At 43.5% G+C, this 23,116-nt stretch overlaps 4 protein-coding genes across 5 annotated transcripts; 2 read left to right on the top strand and 2 right to left on the bottom strand.

Annotated features, from left to right (window-relative positions):
- Positions 1-179: 179 nt before the first annotated feature.
- LOC135495012 (glutamate receptor ionotropic, kainate glr-3-like) lies at positions 180-6,579 on the top strand. Of its 2 annotated transcripts, none has more exons than XM_064783398.1 (11): positions 180-962; positions 1,269-1,432; positions 1,649-1,822; positions 2,180-2,473; positions 2,886-3,091; positions 3,328-3,381; positions 3,507-3,866; positions 4,118-4,300; positions 4,701-4,901; positions 4,996-5,882; positions 6,037-6,579. In XM_064783398.1, exons 2-11 carry the CDS (start codon positions 1,291-1,293, stop codon positions 6,437-6,439), a joined length of 2,904 nt encoding a protein of 967 aa, XP_064639468.1. In that variant the 5' UTR covers positions 180-962; positions 1,269-1,290; the 3' UTR covers positions 6,440-6,579. The 2 variants fall into 2 exon arrangements, with proteins under 2 accessions (XP_064639468.1, XP_064639469.1); XM_064783399.1 differs by having other exon boundaries at positions 180-360.
- A 393-nt stretch (positions 6,580-6,972) lies between these two features.
- LOC135495108 (glutamate receptor ionotropic, kainate glr-3-like) lies at positions 6,973-14,891 on the top strand. The gene is made up of 12 exons (XM_064783527.1): positions 6,973-7,053; positions 8,216-8,329; positions 8,639-8,812; positions 9,218-9,511; positions 9,799-9,989; positions 10,196-10,249; positions 10,563-10,793; positions 11,061-11,192; positions 11,506-11,694; positions 11,883-12,083; positions 12,447-13,327; positions 13,507-14,891. The coding sequence occupies exons 2-12, from the start codon at positions 8,236-8,238 to the stop codon at positions 13,886-13,888; spliced, it is 2,823 nt and encodes a 940-aa protein (XP_064639597.1). The 5' UTR covers positions 6,973-7,053; positions 8,216-8,235; the 3' UTR covers positions 13,889-14,891.
- On the bottom strand, positions 14,136-16,127 carry LOC135495024 (uncharacterized). The gene is made up of 5 exons (XM_064783413.1): positions 16,013-16,127; positions 15,606-15,775; positions 15,026-15,186; positions 14,435-14,640; positions 14,136-14,222 (listed from the first exon to the last, which is right to left on the bottom strand). Exons 1-5 carry the CDS (start codon positions 16,125-16,127, stop codon positions 14,158-14,160), a joined length of 717 nt encoding a protein of 238 aa, XP_064639483.1. The 3' UTR covers positions 14,136-14,157.
- Positions 16,128-16,849: 722 nt separating this feature from the next.
- LOC135494850 (degenerin deg-1-like) lies at positions 16,850-23,000 on the bottom strand. Its single transcript, XM_064783143.1, has 12 exons — positions 22,570-23,000; positions 21,541-21,698; positions 20,480-21,242; positions 19,943-20,148; positions 19,529-19,629; positions 19,022-19,185; positions 18,670-18,762; positions 18,346-18,454; positions 17,797-17,927; positions 17,490-17,566; positions 17,282-17,357; positions 16,850-17,073 (listed from the first exon to the last, which is right to left on the bottom strand). Exons 1-12 carry the CDS (start codon positions 22,843-22,845, stop codon positions 16,894-16,896), a joined length of 2,334 nt encoding a protein of 777 aa, XP_064639213.1. The 5' UTR covers positions 22,846-23,000; the 3' UTR covers positions 16,850-16,893.
- Positions 23,001-23,116: the final 116 nt, after the last annotated feature.

Here is a 23,116-nt window from a genome sequence, read left to right on the forward strand (position 1 = left end):
TCTACTTTCAGCAACAATGCAAATTCGTGATTTTTTACTGGATCGTGATATAGTTAGTCTCTCGGGGATCGTCTCAAAAGACAGACTTCCCTGTCTATAAGTAGAGGCCTAGTTATAAGTCATAAGCCATGGATGTAGTATGGGCCTACTTGAAGACCGATGAGATGATGAAAATCTAGGTTAACAGTAATATCTATCATCACACACTGTGCCATTTCATTAACAGCAATCCGATATATTTCCTTTGTTGTGAGTGTCTCTGTCATGGCTGCATCGGACATTCCAATGAGAAAGTCCTTTCGGCATCAGATGATCAAGGCGTGAACCCTACATACATGCAACTGCGAACCACAGAAACTGGTAAGCACGTACTGTTATACTTGTAGACTTTCCTTGGGAGATCCGCATTACCAGCCTTGGCCATCTTCCGGACGAACGTCTCTCATCTCAGAGGCACCCTCCCCTAAGTACCCTCGCCTGCTGGATCTAGATGTGTCACACTGAGTGGGTCTCGGATCGGGCACTGCGTGTAATGGGAAAATCCCACTATGACTTGAGCAGACATGTATATGACATGTATGTTTGCCTGGCAGCGAATTCTTAGTTAGAGATACCATTAGCGAAATGGTTTATCACCAACGAAAGTGTACCTGTCAAGACATGTACCCTTAATGTTTCGCCTGGCTCGCATAGCCTAAACATTGGTCAGGTGAACTACCGGAACGCGGGGATCTACATCAGAGATTAAGTTCATGTGGAGATAGCAGGCTAACAGTAGTTGGAGAAGGTAACCCGGGTATTGTGTGTTGGTGTTCTGAAAGAAAAGTCTGTTAGTATTCGCAATGGCTAATTAAGCGACAGGCCTCCCGTCTCGCTTCTTTGATGAAAGGACATGCAGAAACAATGTGGATGATGTGACCATTAATGAAATCTGAAGATCGAGTGTTATACCTGACAGGCAGGTAAAGTAACTTTTTTCTTGTTTTTGTACAGTATTTGAAGAAAATTGACAAATTGCATATGGCAACATTCCCCATCACCTCGTTCTTCGGCCTATTAACACCATGCGCCTTGCAAACATAAGTTTGTAAAATGTAATTTAGTTCAATACCTCAAAAAGCCAATTTTCAAACCCGTTTCCAACATTTGATGCAGAGAATGTATAATACTATGCATCGTGTCAGTCGAAATGTGGGTTGACCAATCGGAGAGAATATGATGATAGTCAATAAACTGAAATTGCAATGAAACTACGGCTATCGTTTCAGATGATTATAACAAGATTCGATCATGAATGTAATGAACCCCATCCACCTCGTTGTCTTTATTCTGGGAGTTGTTGTTGGTGAGGCCATTGCTGAAAACACAAATAATGGAACATATGACACGAATTATGGAACGAATAACACGAATTATGGAACAATCTTAATAGGTAATTATATGTTTGTTTCGACCCTCTTTGTTCATTTTTCATATGGGGACACGCTGACGGCATTCCGCGTTGAAGCGGAAATTAGACGAATATTGGCACTGAACGTTGATCAAGTGCTCATGCAGTCTGAAAGATTCTTTGATCGCCACGAAACTTACTTCTTCCTGTCACTGAAGTTACTTTTTGTACCACACACGTATTTTCATTTCCTTCCAGGTTTCATTTCTGAGAGTGCTGAGGACGAGCAAGATGGCGTAGAGCACATTGAGGGTTATTTTCAATACTTGTACGATGCATCAGGCGACCTAACGCCTCGGCGGCTGAATGTCACAACCTTCCGTATGGATGTCGTCGAGAAGAACAGGGGTTGGCTGAAACTGTCTCAGGATTGTATGCAGTTTTCTATATAGTTATTCACATCCCCAGAAGCTAGAACAGTTCAAGTTTGAGCTGGTGCTGTTGTAACGTAAGAAGTCGAAGAGGCATATTTTAGTTCAAGAATCCTGAGTCGTGGATCTCGGAATAGTTATATTAGTAAATTTGGCAAAGCCTTGACGGTTTGATGGAAAATTGATGTCATAATGGGATAGCACAGTAAGCCCAGCCTGGCTTAGCGATGTTTACACATTTGAGCTGCTTAGAAAGAAGTACATGTACATTCACAACCACAGAGGGTGACGTTCTCTGAGCTTTCCCCGTTAATGGATAATTTGAATAAGGCATTACACGCCAGTCTCTCTATTTCAGTCAATAGCCTCATCGGCAAATCCCCAGCAATGATCATCGGCTCGTACAGGAGAGTCATTGACCAACTCCTTCCCCCAAACATAACCTACATCGTGACAGGGTCCAAAGCCTTCAAGAACAACATCGACATCAGGCGATCCAAATCTCACGAGAATGTCTGCTGGTCCACCGATGTTGGGAGTAACGTCATCAGCTTGCTACCCCCGCTGAATACATTCCTGAATCCTCTTCAGATGTTCCTGATGAAAACTACTGGGCTGGATAACATTGTGGTTGTCATTGTACAGTCTGAAGGTTTGTGATATCGACCTATACGCACTGATGCAAGCTCATATAGTGCTCCCTCAGTCCTTCTCTCGTCTTGTTCCCGTTGCCCATGAAGCAACGGCTCACAGCGCTTGCTTCGGTCTCCTCTCGCCTTGATCCCGTTTTCCTTGGAGCAAGCTCCCAGTGCTTGTTTCAGTCCATCTGTCGTCTTCTTCCCTCTGACCATCAGCTGACTCTTTTTCACGATTTTCTTGCGTGAATTATCAAGTTGGTCTGCTCACATAAAACAGGCATGATTCCCACCACATAACACACGACATAGAGTAGGAAAGTGTTGCAGGTACTGTAACCAGTTTCAGGAAGAAGCCCTTGTCTGCTGGGCTTACCAGGCAACCACGTCACCTTTCTCAAGCGGTGATAAAAATGTCTTTCCTTTCAGACGACCTTCTCCATTTCAACAGCGGATTATGGACTGGGTCTTCCTCGACAGAATCACACTTTCTCCAGTTCGTCAGGGTCATGATTAGGAAGAACTCAGATTATTGGGGGATAATCGACAAACTTGTTGCGGTGCAGAAACTCGCCACGCCTCATATTGTCATCCATAGCTACGACTTGAAGTATATCAACAACATCATCGACGGGGTAAGATTCTCTCAACCCACAAAGCCAATCGACATGATCAAAAAGACTCGAATACTACGAGATATTCAGGCAATGTCTAATACAATGTTATGGTCGACGTGAAAATATCACACTCACACTTCAGCCACAAATGCCAATTGATACACTGTCATAAGCCATATTTGACTGGTAACTTTGGACATATGAATGACATCTCCTGCTAGCTACCCTCAGCCATGTCGTGTCAAATTTTGCAGGCCAAAGACCTCAACATGGTGACGTACCTATACAGATGGTATCTAACATATCCGGTAAGTGTTCGAAGAATACCTGCTCTGCCTCCTAACTGAGGTCTGTTTCCGACATCATGCATACTGCCAGTTTTATTCCAGAAGGTTAGTTAATGAAACATTCTGCACTTTTAATCCTTTTTTAGGACTTAGAAGGCATCGGTGATGAGCTAAGTACATTCTTCCTGGGTCATTACTCAAATGTGACAGGTTTCCAGCTCGTAGACAGCGAAATGTTGAACCAAGCCATGCCCTTGAGAGGCAATAGTCTCGACCATGCCATCATCTACGACGCCATGAAGATACTGGTCGATACACTACCACGACAGCAAAAAGCGGCACTTGAAATTGAAGATTTCTTCGACACGCTGAAGAGTGGTTTCAATGGTAGCACGGGATCCTACGGAGAAGTCAGCCTCATCAACTTGCAAACGAAGGAGCGCCAGTTCTGCAGGATAAGATCTTCGTATGAGTGGATGGCATTTGAAGGAGGAGAACTTACCCAGGTGTGTCTTCTAGCACTTTCAGATACGTATCATGAAAAGATGTACGACTGGATGCAACTATGTCGACTCTTTTTTCCTCAATTTATCCAATTCTTCTCATAATTTTCATGGTTTCTTGAACTTAGCTTACATTTTCTTCAAGTTCTATGAGGATACGCCATGTCAGTGTAGCGTTGAAAAGTCATGACAGGCACATGGACGTCCTATTTCGAATAACCCCTTCTTAAAGTGAGTTTTGAATTAAATTCCAGATAGGAACCTATCTTCATGACAACGATGCGGATAAAAAACGTTCCCTGTCCTCCCTGTTCACAAGCAGATGGTTGCGACCGAAGCGGTTTGAACTGAAGGAACCCATCGTGAAGTACAAAGCAAAGCCGAAGGACCTGATGCCGATTTTCAACAACATGCCAGTCAGTGTCGTCGCTGTAGATGTGAGTGGAATTACTGTAGCATTTCCTCTGTTTCATCCCCTTGTAAAGGGCATTGCCAGAACGTTTCGTATTCTTGAAACGAAGTTTCATTACCATGCCAATATGAAGGCTTAGATGTCATCTTCAACGACATGGCAGTTAGCATGGTTGGTGTCGTAGCAGCAGGCGTAAGTGTGATTACTATAAACATCTACTTGTCTACTTGGTGAGTCCAACATGACCCCTGTTGTGTCGGAAAGACATAGCTATCATCCTCTTGATATCTGTTTTACACAATAGAGATTCCGTAGTGTTTGTTTACGTAACCGATGACTGGAAATATCGTCAACAGCCGAGTCCGGGAGCCCATTCCAATTGTTCCTACGAAATCTTTCCATTTATGATTTGTAATTTCTCACAGGACCCTCCAATGGCAATCCTTAATCCCGATGGAACGTTCACTGGAGTAATGGTGGACTATCTTAATGAATATGCCCAGAAGCTCAACTTCACCTACGAGATCACCAAGCTTATCCGCCATGACGAAGACGGTGGAGGCCAGCGGTACATCTACCCTCACAGCACCATGTGGACTGGAGCCGTTGGGGACATATTGGTCCAGGTACGTCTTGAGTATCTCTATGACCTTGATATCACAGAGGTTAGCTAGCAATGATATCCAATTTGACTTTCCCGTTTTCCATCTCTCGCTTCAGGATGCCGTACTGGCAATTGGCGCAATAGGGACAACCATTGAACGCGAGGTGGTGATGGACTTCTCCGAGACAACCTTCCCAGGCGTCATCAGCATGATGGCAAAGAAACCCAGCATAGAATACGACACTTGGCAATTTCTCAGTCCCTTCTCCTGGAAAATGTGGGTCGGAATAGGCGTGGTTCTTATCGTTGTCAGCATCGTTGTGACATTTTTGGACTTGCTGGACAAAACCACCCATGATTTCAAAAACTTCCCGGTCAGAGACAGTTTCTATTACACAGCATCAATCCTGTTTTTCGGCTCAACAGATCAGAGACCGAATTCTGCTCCAATGAGGTTGCTGATTGGTTTCTTCGTGTTTTTCGCCATTGTTGTGTCGCAGTCGTACGTTGCAAACATGGCCGCCTTTCTCACAACGAGGCGCAGTGACGAGTCGTTACCAAGGAGTATAGATGCTCTGTCTCGTCAAAGTGCTGTGCCGTTTGGACTGATGGCCCGGGGTGAGGCAATGGCCATGCTAGCCAGAGCAACAAAAGGTCCGTACTTGTATCTGCGGAACAAATTCGAAGTTGAGGGAATTAGTCACCCCAAGGCCCCACCGGAAGGTGACACAAAAAACCCGGGCAAGTCCAAAGCTCGTCGATTCTTTAGCTATGACGAAGCCATTGCCACTGTAAAGAACGGTAGCTTCATCCTCATCAGCGAAAGTCCTATCACTCGATATTTCGTGCATAAAGACTGTGAATTAGTCGTTGTAGATCAGGACACAGACTCCATACGGTATTCTATTGGTATGCCTAAGGGAGCCCTCTTTCGGCGTGAACTTGACAGAGCGATAACGGAAGTTAGAGAGGAGGTGTCACGTGATATCGATATCATGGAAAAGTAAGTGATCGTTTTACAATGTGTGGATGTCAATGTACGATTGCATGACATCAAGTTGAGATTTCGTTTTTTTCCTTGGTGTTCTTGATGTTGGGATGCTTTGCATGCTTACTGATGAGCATTTGTCATAGTCATTCTGAAATTCTTCTTATAGATGGTATGCTGAACCGGACTGCGCTAAAGGAGGGGGCGACACCATGCAAGCCAACATGAAGACCAAACCTCTCATTTGGGAAGAGATGCAAGGACTTTTCATCACGTTAGGTGTCGGTACAGGGCTTGCCTTGGTCTCGGCAGTCATCGGACACTTCCTCACCCGAGTGATCTATCTCCAAATGTCGAAACGCAAACCGCAGGTCGATGGTGATGTCCGTAGGGGAGAGGATCAGATAGCGCAAGAGCGGCCGACGGAGACTGCAAGAGGCCCTAACGGAGGGTTGGGCCGAGGGACGAAAGGTATGTCCTCACCAGGGACATCAGCCCGGGCGCGACCACTACATTTGACGCCGATGATGCGGCCCCGATCTGATCGAGAAAATTCGGACGATGAACAATAAGTCTGCGTGTTTCTAAACTTTGATATGTTTTAAACCAAGCATAGATTGACCCATATACTTGTCTCTGTATCAGCTATGGTTATTTTACCTCGATATTGAATGTATATAATGTCATATTGTCCATAATTTAGCAAATTTACCAAAATAGCTGTTTGTCTTAATTCTGACGTACACATTTTTCCCGGCACTTTCTCGGGCAGGCTGCTCGGTAAGTTGGAGGACCTGCTTGAATACCTAAGACCTGATAAGTATTATCGATCAGCTGATCCTCCAGGGTGATCTGGGAGGACGAGATCGGCTGCGTTGGAGCGATGTGATAATGACAACAACTGGATGTCAAATGAATGAGCTGTTCTAGTTCTATAACAACGCAAAATCGGCGCTAACAATTGTTGGTCCGTTTAACCTGGTAACCTCGATGTTGAATTACCCTGGTGTACGGTTTCAAATGTATACACCTACCAACGGCAGTATGCATCCTTGCCAATAAGCCTGCTATAAAGTAGGGCTATGATAGTTTGATTTCACTGATTAGATACAACAGACCGCTCGTAATTCTCTGCACATTTTCCTCCACCATGAAGCTTATATTGACTAACCTTTACGTTATTTCGGTAAGTGCATTGCGTTTATATGCCCTTGCCTATTCAGGCCAATGAAAGCCATTTCGTGGGGGTCGATGCAATCAGGATTTGCCCTGATAAACCCTTTGATAAGACAGAAGAACAATGGGCATTCAGGTCTAGGTGCTAGCGGGCTTTGTTTGCAGACAATAGATCGCGTGTTGGGCCTGGTCTGAATTCTCCTTAGCGAGGTCAGGGGCATACTGAACTTCCAGCGGTATTGCCTCCGTAGCCTCCGCCCATATTGACGCGTGTTGTCTGAAAGCTGAGCAATGTCAATACATTGAGGGTAAAGATGGGTAAGGACAGAATAACGTTACGTGGTTGTCCGCACTTCCTATAAATATAGGTTGCCCTTACCCCTCAGTGTCCTCGACCCATCGTCAAGAAAAGGAAGCATGCTGCCCGCAAGAAAACTTATTTCAAATTTGATGCTTAGAAGCTTGATTAGACTTTAAGGAGAAGAGAAAAGAACTTCGGATCAGTGTTTCTTTTCCCCAGGCGTTTCGCTAATTAAACAGTGGATCAGGAGGTGTATAGACCTGTTCAGCAGCCCTCTCACCAGTGTAACGTGAACATGTAGCTTGTACATGTTGGACGAGGATTCAAATGCTACATATATTATCGTCTAACAAGAAAATATACTGCCGTGAACTTTAGGCAAATAGCTGGAAAATATTTTTAAGACCTTGTCGAGATTGGTGGTGGGTTACAGCAGTTGGCCTTACCTTGAGAACGGTGAGTGATTTCATACCGTTTGTTATTTCCATTTTGCTGAGGCAAGATGGTACATGGAAATTCAAATAGACCGCTAGCGCGCATAGTCGGAAGTGAAATTAATCAGGCCTTCGTTTATTAATATTCAACTTATCGTGCTGAATACAGGTTCACCCAAAAGTATAAGGTAAGTTACGGTGCCAGTCAGATGTATCACATATGGGGCCTCCTTTGGGCCGAGCGTTGTCGGACCCGGCCGCGGCGGCGACAACACAAACACGTGCTAGTTGTATCCGACCTTCATGTAGTCTTGATGGAGTCTTTAGCAAACACGAGTCGACATTATGTTGCCGCGCCAACATGTATGTCACGTTGTTAATTATTGGTTAAAATCTTACTTCTGTGCTCCTCTTAAATATCAAATTTCCCTTTTTAGATTATTGACTGGTGAAAAAAATGAATGCTATCCACTTGATAACCGTGGTTTTGATAACAATCGGAGATCAAAGCTCAGCAGTCGATGCATCAGAGGATGGATCTATACTGATAGGTAGGGGCGAACATATATTGATAGGTAGGGGTAAACATACTTTTACTAAAAGGGAATGAAGAAACTTTGACGGTGATGCCGAGTCAGCATGGCCAGTACAAACCCTGCAACCATGTCAGGGATCACCACTAATTTTGCGTCGAATAAGTGTCGAGTTTCGAGCGGACAGAACTTTTCCTCCCCGTTGCCTTCTGTCGACCAGACCAGACTTTCTGTCGTATAGAAATGGTATCTCTCTGCATCTGAAGCAACATCATTGGTATCTATGATTGCTAATGAACCTAATGAAATCTTGGTTTAATCCTTCAGGTTTCATTTCTGAGAGTGCTGAAGACGAGAAGGATGGCGTAGAGCACATTGAGGGTTACTTTCAACACTTGTACGATGCAGCAGGCGACCCAACGCCTCGGCGGCTGAATGTTACAACCTTCCGTATGGATGTCATCGAGAAGAACAGGGATTGGGGGAAACTAATCGTTGATTGTGAGTTATGCTGACTGAGTTTTTTCATTCCCAGTGCAGGTAGCTTTTTGAAAGTTTCAGCTTTCGAATGAAAATGAACTCAGAATAAATTGTTGGTATTATGCCATGAACTCGAGACTGTATAGCTCAGAGTATATATAAAAGAAATGTAGGACTATAACTGCTTGGTTTGTCAGCAGTTGTGGTTCATTGTCGACTTTTACAGCAATGTTTCACTTTTACTAAGAAATGCTGACCGGCAGTCTAACACACTGTCGGTCTATCTATACTGCGCTGGTGAAGCAAGTTATTTTTGCCTCTGATCAGATTGACCCATAAATCGGGAAGTCATGCTTTTGCTAAGAATTGGTTGACTTAACCTGGGTAGATTTTTGGATTATTATTTCAAATAATGATGTATTTCAGTGACCAAATTCGTCAGCCTTTCCCCTGCAATGATCATCGGCGCCTACAGGCAAGAAATTGACCAGCTCATCCCGCCGGACATCCCCCACATCGTGACAGGACACAAGGCATTCCTGAACAACATCGACATCGGCAAATCGAAAGGAAATGAGAATGTTTGTTGGCTGACTGGTGTTGGGAACAATGTCATCAGCTTGCTGCCACCACTGAATACATTCCTGACTCCCCTGCAGAAGTACCTGCTTGATGCGAGTTGGCCTCGTAGGATAGTAGTCGTAATCATGGAGAAAGAAGGTCAGTAAAAAACAGTAAGCGTGGCGTATGGGTTCAGACCTACATCATTTTTGGTCGAACGACACTCCAGAGTCCCATTGTTTAGTGCAGATAGTACAGTTCTTATTCCCCAGAAAAAGCTTCTTTGGTTTTTTGGAAATTCAGCATATTGTGTGTCTTCGACGAGCGTAACAGAATTTGACTTGGAGAATTGCAGCATCATGCCCCATGAAACGAATGCAACGATCGGACATTACTAGATGTGTTTTAGGGTCAATGTCAACAATACAAAATGAGTACCTTTTCAGAGGATATGATCCAGTTCAACAGTGGGTTATCAGCAGGTTCAGACAGCCTCCAATTCGTCCGGATACTGATAAGAAAAGACGCCCCCTACTGGACGAGGAACGATCGACTGGTTGAAGCACAGAAACTGGCAACACCTCACTTAGTTATCCATAGTTACGACTTGGACTATATCCTCCAGATAATTATAGGGGTAAGTTGGATATCTTCGGGCACCCTCTCGAAACGTGTTTTACCTTTAAAAACCCAAAAAGGTTTCCAAAAAAAGTTGAACTGAACGTATGACTTGTTCCAGTGTTGTCCTAAAGGTGCAGATCTTCTTGATTTGATATCATCTATAAAGCAACATATTCATTACGGTATTTTTTATTGTTTCATTACGATATATTCCATTTTTAGGCTCAAGACCTGAATATGGCGACTTACCTGTACAGATGGTACCTGACATACCCGGTAGGTGTTTTGGCCTTAAAATACTTTCAGAACTCGTAAAGTCCATTTTTCCTTGACTAAGGCCAGCTCCGTCACTTAAGTGGTCGTTTCGACGAAAATGATGCACTCTTCTGCCGTAACTACACAAGAAAACACCCCGTATTTTGTCACGTTGACTGATCGATTTTCAAAGAATGATTCGACAGCGTATGTATACGTAGTCCTTTGAACGTATTGTCGTCGTGGCTTGAATTCGTTTGCCGAGTCAAGCCAGCAAAGATGAGAGTGGACTACTGATAGCCTTGATGCTTACCAAAGCTTTACTGATCTTCAGGATATCAAAGGCCTGGATGATGAACTTAGTACATTCTTCCTCAGCCATTATTCAAACGTAACGGGATTTCAACTTGTGGACAGAGAAAAAATGAGTCAAGCCATGCCCGTTAAAGGCAATGGGTTCCAGCATGCCATCATCCACGATGCCATGAAGTTATTGGTGGAAGCCACGACTTTGCGGAATGACCAGACTTCAATCGTGATTGAAGATTTCTTTGAAATATTAGAGGTAAGGCGTCAATCGTCTCTCCAGACGTAACGTGTATGGCATAACTACATCGGTGTAGTATACATTTTCACTGTACATCCACAGAAAATGAAGAAGAAATGTCGCCCGTGATTTCACACGAGTTAGGCAGTTACTTAAGTCATTGATAGAAATTAAAATTCTAGAAGGGCCACGCAGGATCCCTCACGGGAATCCAAGTTATATCGTCCTTAAAATAGCCCCTAAAAAGAAATTGTTGACAAGTACATGCACTGCTACGTATTTCAGAGTGGTTTCAATGGGAGTACAGGGTCCTATGGAAAAGCCAGCCTCACCAATCCACTAACGAAGGAACGCCAGTTCTGCCGGATACGGTCTTCTTACGAGTGGATGGCGTTCGAAGGAGGAGAATTCAACAAGGTAACTGCCTCCGCTCAGTGTCGGCACGAGGTTGGCATTGATCAAATCTGTCACACTTTGGATCGGATCTTTGATTTAAGGTTACACCCCACTTCTCCCTCTTGTATGATAACAGATAGTACTCAGCGAAATTGCAGCGAAGCAATGAAAGCTTCGGGCGCTAAAATTGTGATAACTCCACAACTGTCGAAAGTAGATGACTTGCGGCTCTTTTCTCCATCGGATCAGCTGCACATATATCGAATCCCTAAAATTCAATTACGTATGTAGTAAGATATTTCCGATCTTCCAAACTTTTCGTGTTTTGTTCCAGATAGGGCAGTATTTCCACGACAACAACAGAACCGCTCGGAGGCCTTCTTTGATAAATATCCTGTCGATCAGCAATTGGATAAGGCCAGAACAATTTTCGCTAAAGGCGCCAAATCTAACGTACCAAGCGAAACCGAAGGCCCGGATGCCTATCTTCAACAACATGCCTGTTAGTGTAACTGCCGTTGATGTGAGTAGAGGCAAATCATTTATGTCCGATGGTTCAAAATAACTGGGTGATCTTTTGCAAGAGTTGTAGAATGCTGATACTTATAAAAGACTGACCATTTCCTTTAGGCCTAACGACTCCCCATGAAAGCTGCAAAGATGGTGTACTTTATAACCTTGTAACATGTAAAGCTATCATCATTTTTTTAGGATCCACCCATGACAATACTTCAGCCAGATGGAACCTACACTGGGGTAATGGTGGACTATCTCGATGAATACGCGCAGAAGCTCAACTTTACGTACGAGATAACGAAGCTTGTTCGTCATGATGAGGACGGTGGAGGCAGGAGGTACCTCGGTAGGGAAGGAGTCATTGTGACAGGTGCTGTTAGGGATATATTAGAGCAGGTGGGTCGCATCTGTGAGAAAAGATGCCTCTGTTATGTTATGATACATCAAGGTGTGAATGAAACAAAAAAGTAGCGTTCAATATCACAGTAAAAAAAGATAGTGGGTGATATGAATAAAAACTATGTAGTAATACTTTTACTTCAGTGTTGGTCAGAAAGGTTTAGTGTACATGTACATGACATTTTTCAGTATAAGCCTTTACTAGTCTTTATGCCACCCATCTTCTTTTCCGTTCACCGGTGCTGCCATTCCGGGATCACACATAAAGTAGGCCTGCTCGTTCATTTGAATTTGTTCTAATCTCTCAATCACAAGCTTTATGTTCCTGGTGATAAACCTTTACCAAACTCTTTCCTTCAGGATGCAGTTCTAGCCATCGGAGCCATAGGATCAACAATACAGCGAGAGGTGGTGATTGATTTCTCAGAAACAACCTTTCCAGGCGTCATCAGCCTCCTGGCGAAAAAGCCAAAGATCGCCTACGACACGTGGCAATTCCTGAGCCCATTTACTTGGAAAATGTGGCTCGCCCTTGGTGTAGCTCTTGTCGTTATCAGTATAGTGGTTACATTTTTGGACCTGTTGGACAAAAGCACCCACGACTTGAAAGACTTTCCCGTCAGAGACAGTTTCTACTATACAGCGTCTATCTTATTTTTCGGCTCGACCGACCAGAATCCAAACTCTGCCCCAATGCGTCTCTTTATCGGCTTCGTGGCCTTCTTCGCTATCGTCGTGTCACAGTCATACGTAGCCAACATGGCCGCCTTCCTCACAACGAGGCGCGATGACGAATCGTTGCCAATGACTATCGACGCCCTCTCTCGACAAAACGCCGTACCTTTCGGATTAATGGCAACCGGCGAGGCCATGCAACTGTTGGCTCGGGCGAGGAAAGGCCCGTATTTGTTTCTCTGGAACAAACTAGCTAGTACGACTAATGCTGTCCATAGAACTGCAGCGCAACAAATGGACCACAAGCAACCCCTCGCTCGAATATTCTTTGACTATGACGAAGCTATTGAGACTGTAAAGAATGGTAGCTTCATCTTCATAAGTGAAAGCCCTATAACAAAGTATTTCGTGCACAGGAGCTGCGATTTGGTGGTTCGTGACCAAGATCCCGATGCCGTGAGGTACTCCATTGGAATGCCCAAAGGCGCCCTCTTTCGGCCAGAACTGGACAGAGTGATAACGGAAGTTAGAGAGGAGGTTTCACGTGATGTTGACATCATTGATAAGTAAGTAGACTTTTTGTGATGTACATGTGTACTAAGTTCCATTAGCCTCATTGGTTTTGCCCATTCTCTCGAAATATAGATAAAAGCACTCGCCGATGATCAACTTCTTGCCCGAGCATCTTCTGTTGCAGCGAGGGTTTTCAACCTTCTTTTTAAGGGATGTGTCTTGCTTTCTTTAGGTGGTATGCGGAACCGGAATGTGCGAAAGGTGGCGGACACTCCATGCAGGAGAACATGAAAACCCTACCTCTCCTTTGGGGAGAAATGAAAGGTCTTTTCATCACACTTGGTATTGGTGCCGGGTTCGCCTTGATCTCTGCTCTTGTAGGACACTTCCTTACACGGGCGAAGCTGCCTAAACCAAAACGGAAAAAGAAGGCTGACAGAGCAGTGCAAGAAGATCAGGAGCCCCCATCAGAATGTCATAACGGACCAGGTGGAGGCTTGGGGCATGGAACAGAGAATTCGGCTTCGCCGGCGACTTCAGCCCTGGCCCGGCCGCTAGAGATGACGCCAATGGCCCGACTACAATCGGATCATGGAGATGCGGATGAACTATAGGGTCATGTTATACTCTAGTTTCACCGATCTAAGATCGATTCTGAATATTCAAGAAACGGGAGATATTTATACGCATAGTCAAATGATCATATTCAGTTTGGAAGGACAGTAGGTTGGCGACAACAATTCGTCCGACGGTCGTGGCGTCATGTGTAAGGGTAATGTTTGACCTTTCTCCATCCCACTACGTTTGACAAAGGAGCATTTTAAGGAAGCTAACCCGGGTTGAAAATCTTTCATTTAGATTATTGGCCTCCGTCTCGCTTTCTTCAGATGGCGGATGTCCCCGCAAGCTGGATGAAGATCTTGAAGTAGTCCGCCTTGTCAACTTTGACTGAAATATAAATGAGAAATATTTTAACAAGAAAAGGAAGAATATGTTGAAGCCGTTTCGAACTGGATCGTCATTCGACAAGACGAGGGTATGGATATCCCCGCATTTGTAGACACTATAAACAAACTATAGCATAATTCCTTGCAAAGTCAAAACTTGAACGATACGCCATTCCATAGTGGTATGAAGACAAAGGAGAAGAAGAAATTTACTGCGATCCCACTCAGCCACAGTATCGTCATTGGAAAACAGTATAACGGGTATATCGCCGCTTTCATATTCGTTGTAACAACTAGCATCGCGGTCTGCATAGTCTAGGACTACCAACCAGCCCATGTCATCATCGCAAGGCCCATCACCATAACGGTTGCTGATGAAAAACCGCCTCATTGACGTCAATGTATCGCTTTGACTAAAACTGCAATGAAAGAGAAATCTATTCAAAAGTCGGCTTCGTGTCACTGAATTACGTGTGGCCAGCAGGAATGGTCCTGCGCAGTGCACTGTAACTCCAGAAGGCAGAGTTGGACTTGTAAAACTTGGCGTGACGTACTTTTACATTTGTAGTGACTTAATGACTAGTTTGACCAAAAAGTCACTGACATAAATATAAACACTCGTGTGGTCTTGCGCTGGAAGTGTCACTAGCTATTTATATGTTAGCTTCTCATCTGCATATTAAAATATGATTATAATGAAAATTCATCTATCGCTACTTTTATGATACTCACTATCCACTCACTCACTCACTCCTACAACTAGCAACTTGACATGTCTATGTCATTTGTGTCACGTATACTCACTATCCAAAGATACTAAAATAGTTGAACGCGCTCCCGATAATATCTGTCCAAGAAGACTCCTCCAGCCTTCTGTGGGAGAACCAAGAGAATTTATCGCTGTCCACGCCATCAAATGTTACAAAGCCCTCCTCGGTCTGCCCTTTAATGACAGATAACTTCACCTGAAAACATGGATGATGTCATTCAAGAAGCCATCAGCTACCAGATGTTATATTATTAATATGTGTACATTTATATAGTTGACATGCGGGCTGAACGTCAACTTCTCAACAAAAAATGTTCAACAGCTACATGTACATGTACATGTACATGCATACATGTTGTATTAACTATAGGCGGAGTTTTTTTAAACACTACAAGGGAGCCCGGTGTAACATCTGTGGTTGTTTCCCATGTGTCAGTGTTTCCAAACAATAGGCAGCTAGAGAGACCATGACTTTTCAATAGGGGGGATACACAGAAAAACTTGTCAATCTATTTTTGAGCGTTCCCAAACAATGAGGGGAAACACTCAAAAACAGAAACACTCAAAAACATTACACCGGTCTTTGAGCTTGTATAGTTCGCGATGTTTTGCTACCTTGCTTATGTTAGTATCGCGCCATCTTTCCACCAATTCGCTTTTGTAATGACAGTTGCACGTCTCGCTGTATACACTGTCCACAGGAGTCGAGTTGGAGGATGTCCAGAGTTCATAGACTCTCTTGCCGATCCCTGCTTGGCCAATGAAAACCGTGATCCAGGCGTCCGCTAAAATATAGGAAACCATCCAATCGAAACAGATACATGTATATCTAGGAATCTAATGTTCAGCTTATGCCTACACGTACGAGATTACAAGAATAATCCTTTATTGATTAGGCCTCAGACTTAGCGCTTCATCTTTCAAGATTGCGTCTTACACTGCTGGTCTTGCTATATACATGTATAGGTTGACAAGCATCGAACATCCCGCTGAGCCAATATCATTTATAAAAATAAACCCACCTCTTATACTGGTAACAGTTCCTTCAACTTCACTTCCAATCGTTAGCATGCCATTCCCATCCAAGCCTTTGCAAGTTCCCGTATGTAGGTCAAACATGGCCGCCGCGCAATCCATCTTGTTTTCGCAGTTTATGACACATGCAAGTACTGAGTCACATGGTTTGGAAAACAGGTCGGTGCCATAAAATGTACGATTTTCAAAAACGTTGTAATGATGGTTCCCAGTTGAGAAATCAGTCTGAATGAACGTGACGAAGACGACGAAAAGGTACGAAACCATAATTTTCTTGTGCAAGAACTAAAGTCAAGAAGAAACTACAGTACGCAGTCGATCAAATTGGCATCACAATTCCTTCAAATTTCTGTCCCTTAGAGTTGGCTAATGATGGTCTTGAAATGGAGCTCTTATGGCGATCTCTTGTTGTTCATGTGAACCTGCATCAATCAGACCGTAAGGTTTTGTTTACGTATACGTAATATCAATAATAATAATAACTTATCTTCATTTACTCTTGGCAATCAATAACCGGAGAATATTAGAACAATTCTCGACATCCTGTGAAAATACATAAGCAAACATCTTCTAAATTATTCAATGATTAGATTGGCATGATTCGGATACCATACCCATCCATGGTGATTAAAAGTATCGGTTTAACTTTTGCGACACAATAGAAACAAGGCACTCCCATTACAGTGTTGAAGGGGGAATTTGTACCACGTTGGCTGCCCGTCACAAGACTCGTAAGATGCAGCGCAGGGTCGTGTTATGTTGGATACTAATAGAAAACGCCAATCAGCTGTTTAAGAGTAAGTGGTGTATTTGTTCAAATTCGATGAAAGCAACAAGAAAATCGGTGACAAAAATGCGACGAGTTTTCTCATACTTTTGTCTCGAACATGCCTGCTTCTTCTTTTTTATTGGGCGTCCTATCCTTCGCCGCCGTGAAGACACTGACCAATACAAGGCCAAGCAGCTCAATGAATTCCGCCAATGACAGCACTGATAGGCCTATCCAGAGCCCGAGCTGCCCGCCGATGTCGGAAAGGAGATTCGCCCACTAGAAGATGAAAATAAATTCAATGTTTTACATTGTTGTGATCATTTTTAGGATGAACCACAAAACGAGTTATTCAATTCGCTGTGACCTGCGATTTTTATCACTGCATTGCGACTCGTTGGTCGGACAGAACTGAAAGATCCGACAGACTGGCGGATATGGTATCAATCGGAGTTGCTTGCTTGCTGACACGTTTACTAATACATACCAAATAGGCTTCCTTATCCTCGTACGATTCGAAGTTGAGATCTTCATAGAAAACTTTCACTTGTAATAAATTCTCTCTGAAACGAGTGTGTTCATTTATTGGTACATGTAGTTGTGAGGATTTCATCAAGATGTGTACTCTGCTGACGCGTCATCATGAATGTCACGAACTTTTTGAGTACTGTTATTATCATATACAAAAGACTTACCTCAGGGCATTAACACTTCTGTTCAGCAATTTCGTCACCCGTCCACCTCGAGTCATGAGAGATCTCTTCAGGTTGCCCTACAATTTAAACATTGGAAAACCCCACCATTATGAAGTATCAGTATGGTATGGTATCGATGATTGGCTGACCTGGTCATGTCGGCCGCATCTTTCGTTTTCAAGAAATTGGTCCCAATGGTAACATGCCTTCAATACGGTGGCTGGTTAAGGACATTACATGTGAATCGCAAAAATAAAGGAGCGCGAAAATTTTGCTGTATTTTCGAAGGACTATACAATACACTTACCACAAAACTCTCCGACGGCCAAACTGAACTGGAACTGGATGCAGAGTAGATGGTCTCTGTGCATGGCTGAGGGCAGTCACATTCGAGATCACCATTCGTATAATTAGCATACACGTCTGCTGTACATTTTGCTGTGGAAGAAAGCACGTACAGAGATTGTGAAAGAGCTAGCATTGCGCGTGACCCAGTACGATTGCCTACAGTTCGAAGCATGATGGGATCTATTGAAGGAAACATGTACACAGAAACACTCACAGATACTCGTCCCAGTGTTGAGGAGGATAACTAGGACATGGCGGAAACCGATTACCAGGCGCGTTATGAACAATGGGGCCAGTGGTATATTGGTCATTAAAGCGAACTGGAACCGCCGAGCCAGTTCATATGACCTCGTTTTCATTTCCCGCGTATCGGGTGATCAGAACGAGGCATGAATGAAACATGGCGCCTAGCTGTCAATCATTGAGTGACGTCACTACTATGGAATTTACTACGAAAACTGAGCTGTCATTAAAGATATAGCTCTCTCTCATCAAATGTTTGTCTCACCGTCCTTTGTGCTGCACATTCTGTGTTGTGGTCCAGGAGACGGAATATCCCACACCGTACATCTACAATACTTCACGTAGTACAACTGTAAGCAGCTCTTCCCGCAAGTCTGGAAAAGGGAAACGTATACGATTAAAGCAGTTTGGTACCATGTTCCGTTTAGTCAAAAATACAATGCATTTGTTAAGGCGTACATTTGAAGAATAACGTCTGCTCGGATAGAAACTTCGAACTTCTTCCAAATGAGTCAAGCGTCTACTAATCGAAAACCTATCGATATCACTCACGAGAATGAGTGAATAATGGCATTTGTCAACTACCTACATGGACAGTGTACTTCTTCCCTCTATAAAGCGTCACTTTTCCTTCTCCATCTGTGCAGTTTCCGTATGGCGTAGGCAGACGTTTGATTCTTCTCTGAAAATAGCACGTCTCAAAAGTGATCTCTTCGTCTTTAATATTTAAACAACAACGTGAGTGACTTCAGGGTTGTAAGCAGTTTCAAGTTCTTATCTTATCTTAAAACGGATAATAATGTCATTAAGCATGCACTGCGTTCGTCTAGAACGTTTAGAGTTTATGCTTATGCCGCTGACGACGACGACGATGTGACGAGGAGGACGACGATGCTGATACCGATAATACAGATGGTCGAGGAAAAAGAAGCTTTCGGTACCGATTTTAGGGCAAGAGATGTCAACTGCCCCGGTGCTGAGTTTAGACCCTCTTCCTCTGGGAAGGCCTGAACCTTCGGGTCGTGGACGACGATTCTAGCCCCGGCAGCTGGCGAGAGGTCGTCAATGTATTCGTCCTGTTCGATCATCAATGTCATTGTCAACCCTGCAGAAAACAAGGATGGTATACATATGTACTTGAGAACGGCGAACAGGTTTTCCAAGTCCACGATCGAGTCTCATTTGGTGCTGTTGCTATGATTTGGAGGCAATATTATACTACACTACTGTACCATATACAGACTGATATGTGTTTAAGATAATGGCTGATATTTATAAAAGACTAGTAAATGCTTTTACTTTAAACTTCATGTACATTTACACTAGCCATCTCTGTAGAAAACTGTAGTAAAAGCATTTACTACTCTTTATAAATATAAGCCATTGTCTCTGCCTTGTTTAGCTTTACTCAGTAAGGGATCTAGTGATAGAGCTTTTAACGTACTTACCATACAAGGGACCCGCCTTCCTAGTTTTATAGGTGGTATTTTGATCAGCATTGAAAGTGAAACAGTTACCATACGTGTAGGAGAAAAAGCTCACAAATATGCTGGAACAAGAAAAAAACGAATTCATTCAAGGCAGGTGTATATCGGCAACCACTTTGATTTTTCTCATGTGAAAATGCTGTATCACACATGGTCTACAAAGCCAAACGTTGTGTGTCAAATCGCATGACACTTCGTCAAAAAAAGAAATGAAACTATTTACTATTTTGAATTTCTACGCATACTCTCATACTATCATCTATATTATAAGCGAGAACACCTTTTACGCCCGGCTTTTACGGTAGTACATGTGAATGTAAATCAAGAAGCCTGCGTGATTAGACAGATATTGATGATACATTATATTAAGCGTACGTTGGAGGCAGATTCATCCCATTAAACTGCACATCCTGGATGAAATCGGTGATTTGATGCGCCATCAAGCGTCTCGTTCGTCCCGAGAGTGTAGCGAGAGATCGCGAGACTTCCTTTTCCGCCTCTTGGACTGCATCTGGCTGTGGTTGATACCAAGGTTTATCAGTTAAATCTATTACCGGCTTGAAAAATTCTGTGGCGTCCCCCTGAAATCATGGACAGACAGGTTTAAACTTTAATGTTTCTCTAGGCACGTTCAAGCAGGATGTGTTTGAGTCCTTGCTGTGTTTGGAACTGGAGTCAGGTAGTTGAAAACAAGTTGACTACTCTAACTTGGCGTAAGCTTCACCAGGCTTGACGAAAGGAGATAACGCCGAGTTCAAGTTAACGCCAAATAAGAGGATTAGCTTGTATTGAACATTAGATTACCCCCACCCTGGCGCTATGGTTGAGATATTTTGTACATTGCTATCCGACTGGGGGCATTTAGATTTCAAATGTGGCGCTTTGAGGTTAATGGCTATGAGATACATGTACCTCGTCTTCAGGTGGTGCACGTGAAGTTATGGTTGTAGTCGTCGTAGAACTTGTTGTTGTCGTTGGTGTAGTAGTTGTGGTCGTCTCCGGCGTAGTAGTAGTCGGTGTTGCCGTAGGCGCAGTAGTTGTTGAGTCTACTTTAGTTACATCAGAAGTACTCTCAATACCATCTGTCGTAGAATCCACTGGGAGACCAGAATCATTAACGGACAGGCCTGAATCATCGATAACTGCTGTAGTTTCAGGAAGTGCTGAGGTAGAAACATCATTTGGGTCCGAATCTATAACAGACAGGCCCGAATCGTCTGCTTCTGTTGCTGCACTGGCCTTAGGTGTAGTCGTGACATCGTCAGAGTCAGAATCTATAACAGACAGGCCCGAATCGTCTGCGTCTGTTGTTGCACTGGCCTTAGGTGTAGTCGTGACATTGTCAGAGTCAGAATCTACAATTGACAGGCCCGAATCGTCTGCTTCTGTTGCTGCACTGGCCTTAGGTGTAGTCGTGACATCGTCAGAGTCAGAATCTATAACAGACAGGCCCGAATCGTCTGCTTCTGTTGCTGCACTGGCCTTAGGTGTAGTCGTGACATTGTCAGAGTCTGAATCTATAACAGATAGGCTCGAATCCTCAGCTGTCGTAAAAGGGTTGGCCTCGCGTGTGGAAGAGGTTTCATCGGAATCGGAATCTTGGTCCATTATTGACAGGCTGCCTTCACTATCTGATGTAGCTTCTGATGTCGCTTTAGATCTCTTCTTTCGTGCACTACTTGAAACAAAAGATTGTAATGTCAGGTAGGAACAGTACCGACTTTCAGACGACAATACTTTTCACATGAGCCACAGCTGCAATGGCACTGACCAATATATGTCCTTCAACACGTGTTATGAGAAACAATAATTAAATCATCAGACAGATTTTGCATTTTTTTTGCAAGGACGATAACTATTTTTCGCATTTATTGAATCAAATTAAGCGATGTCAACAACCTCAACGTAAAGCCAAGCTTGATAATCAAAATACCAAACAGATTCGTTGTGTAATGAGTAGCGCCCATGCTTGCCTCGATTCCGCCTCGCCTCCTCGCTGCCTTTGTATTCTTTCGGCTGTCTCCTGAAGCGTGTTGACGAAGCTCTGCCCCGCTTTGTCAATCTGTGACCGCCGGATTCGGTTGAGGTTACACACGGTCACGGCAGGGAAGTCAAGCGGCTTATAACCCATCTACAATAAAGGTTTAATCTGGGGAGTGAACAAGAGAAAGCATCTCCAGGGTCACTTTCAATCTCTTGCATGATAGTGAGTTCAACTATTGTCAGATTTGGGTTAACGGAGGTGCCATCTCACCAGCTTGTCGCTGCATGAAGAGGCCGCCATTGTTTTGCAAAATGGTGTCGCATACTTTGAGAAGCATTTGCGAAGTTTTGAAATAAATCTATAAGGCTATCACACAACTGATCGTAGTAATTACCAACGGCCTTCTCATAACCACTGCCTTTGTTCTGTGGTTCCAACTGATCGATCGTGTATTTAGCTTGGAGTGCATTCCTTGGGCTAAAGTTTCACCCAAGTCAGCTGCACTCAAATGATTTCAAGTGATTTTAAGTACTCTTTGGCATTTTATTCCACCTTGTATCGATTTCATGAGTTCTGAGTTCGGAGATTTCAATACTAGTAGTTCATCAGGTTCCAATTGCGCAATTTTCATTAAACTATTGTAGTGCTATATTGTACGTACATCACTGTACATCACTGCACTCGTTCAATAAACAATATAGGAAGTGACTACTTGGCAAGCCCGGCTTACCAAACAGCGACTTTTTCTTGTCCTGAATGGACAGCGGAACTCATTAATATTAAAGTAAAGTCAGGGTGGCTTTTTAGTGCTGTTTGGCAAGCGGCTCTCCAAACAGGACAAAAAAAGATGCCTGTTCGGCGAGCGGCTTGCCAAATAGACCCGGCCAACAATATAATCAAACCACAAGAAATAATGTCGAGGTAAAAAGCGATGAAAGAAACATTTGGGTCCACCCTGCTTTGAACTAGTGACAGTGTAAGCCGCAAGCGAGAAGAAGAAATACATATGGATTCTTACCTTAATCACAACGTTCACCGGATAACTATAAAACTTCGTAAAAAGTGTGTTTATCTGCCAAGTACACGTTGCCAAGGATACCACAAGAATACTAGCCCAGAATAGTCTGAGTATTGAGAATGCTGACCCAGTGGCCTTGGGTATACCAGGGATTGAAGTCGATTCACAGAACTCCTTAAACACATCTCTACTGTTCTTTATCTTGGGCCGCTGCGGAGGGGGAGGATACTCGGGAATGAACTTTTTTACATTGTCTGTGTATGCGGGAGGATCCATGGTGCTGTTTGTGCCAGTAATAACCTCAAATACGTTAGCAATCAATCCTCTTACGAGTTATTGTCAGAACAGTTACAGTAAAAGTGACAGGCACGTTTTTTTGGTCGCCCAAGAGTAGATAGTCCGTTTTAGGGAGACTACCTATAACAGCGCAGCTAACACTATTCCATATAATTAATTTTCAATTAGCTGAAGTAAGATACCTTAGCACTTCAACTTTTCATAATCAAGAACACAGTGAAACGTCCTCATTTTATCCGCCAACACGACT

The sequence above is a fragment of the Lineus longissimus genome, chromosome 10, assembly GCF_910592395.1.
Source record: "Lineus longissimus chromosome 10, tnLinLong1.2, whole genome shotgun sequence".
In the NCBI taxonomy this organism is placed as follows: domain Eukaryota; kingdom Metazoa; phylum Nemertea; class Pilidiophora; order Heteronemertea; family Lineidae; genus Lineus; species Lineus longissimus.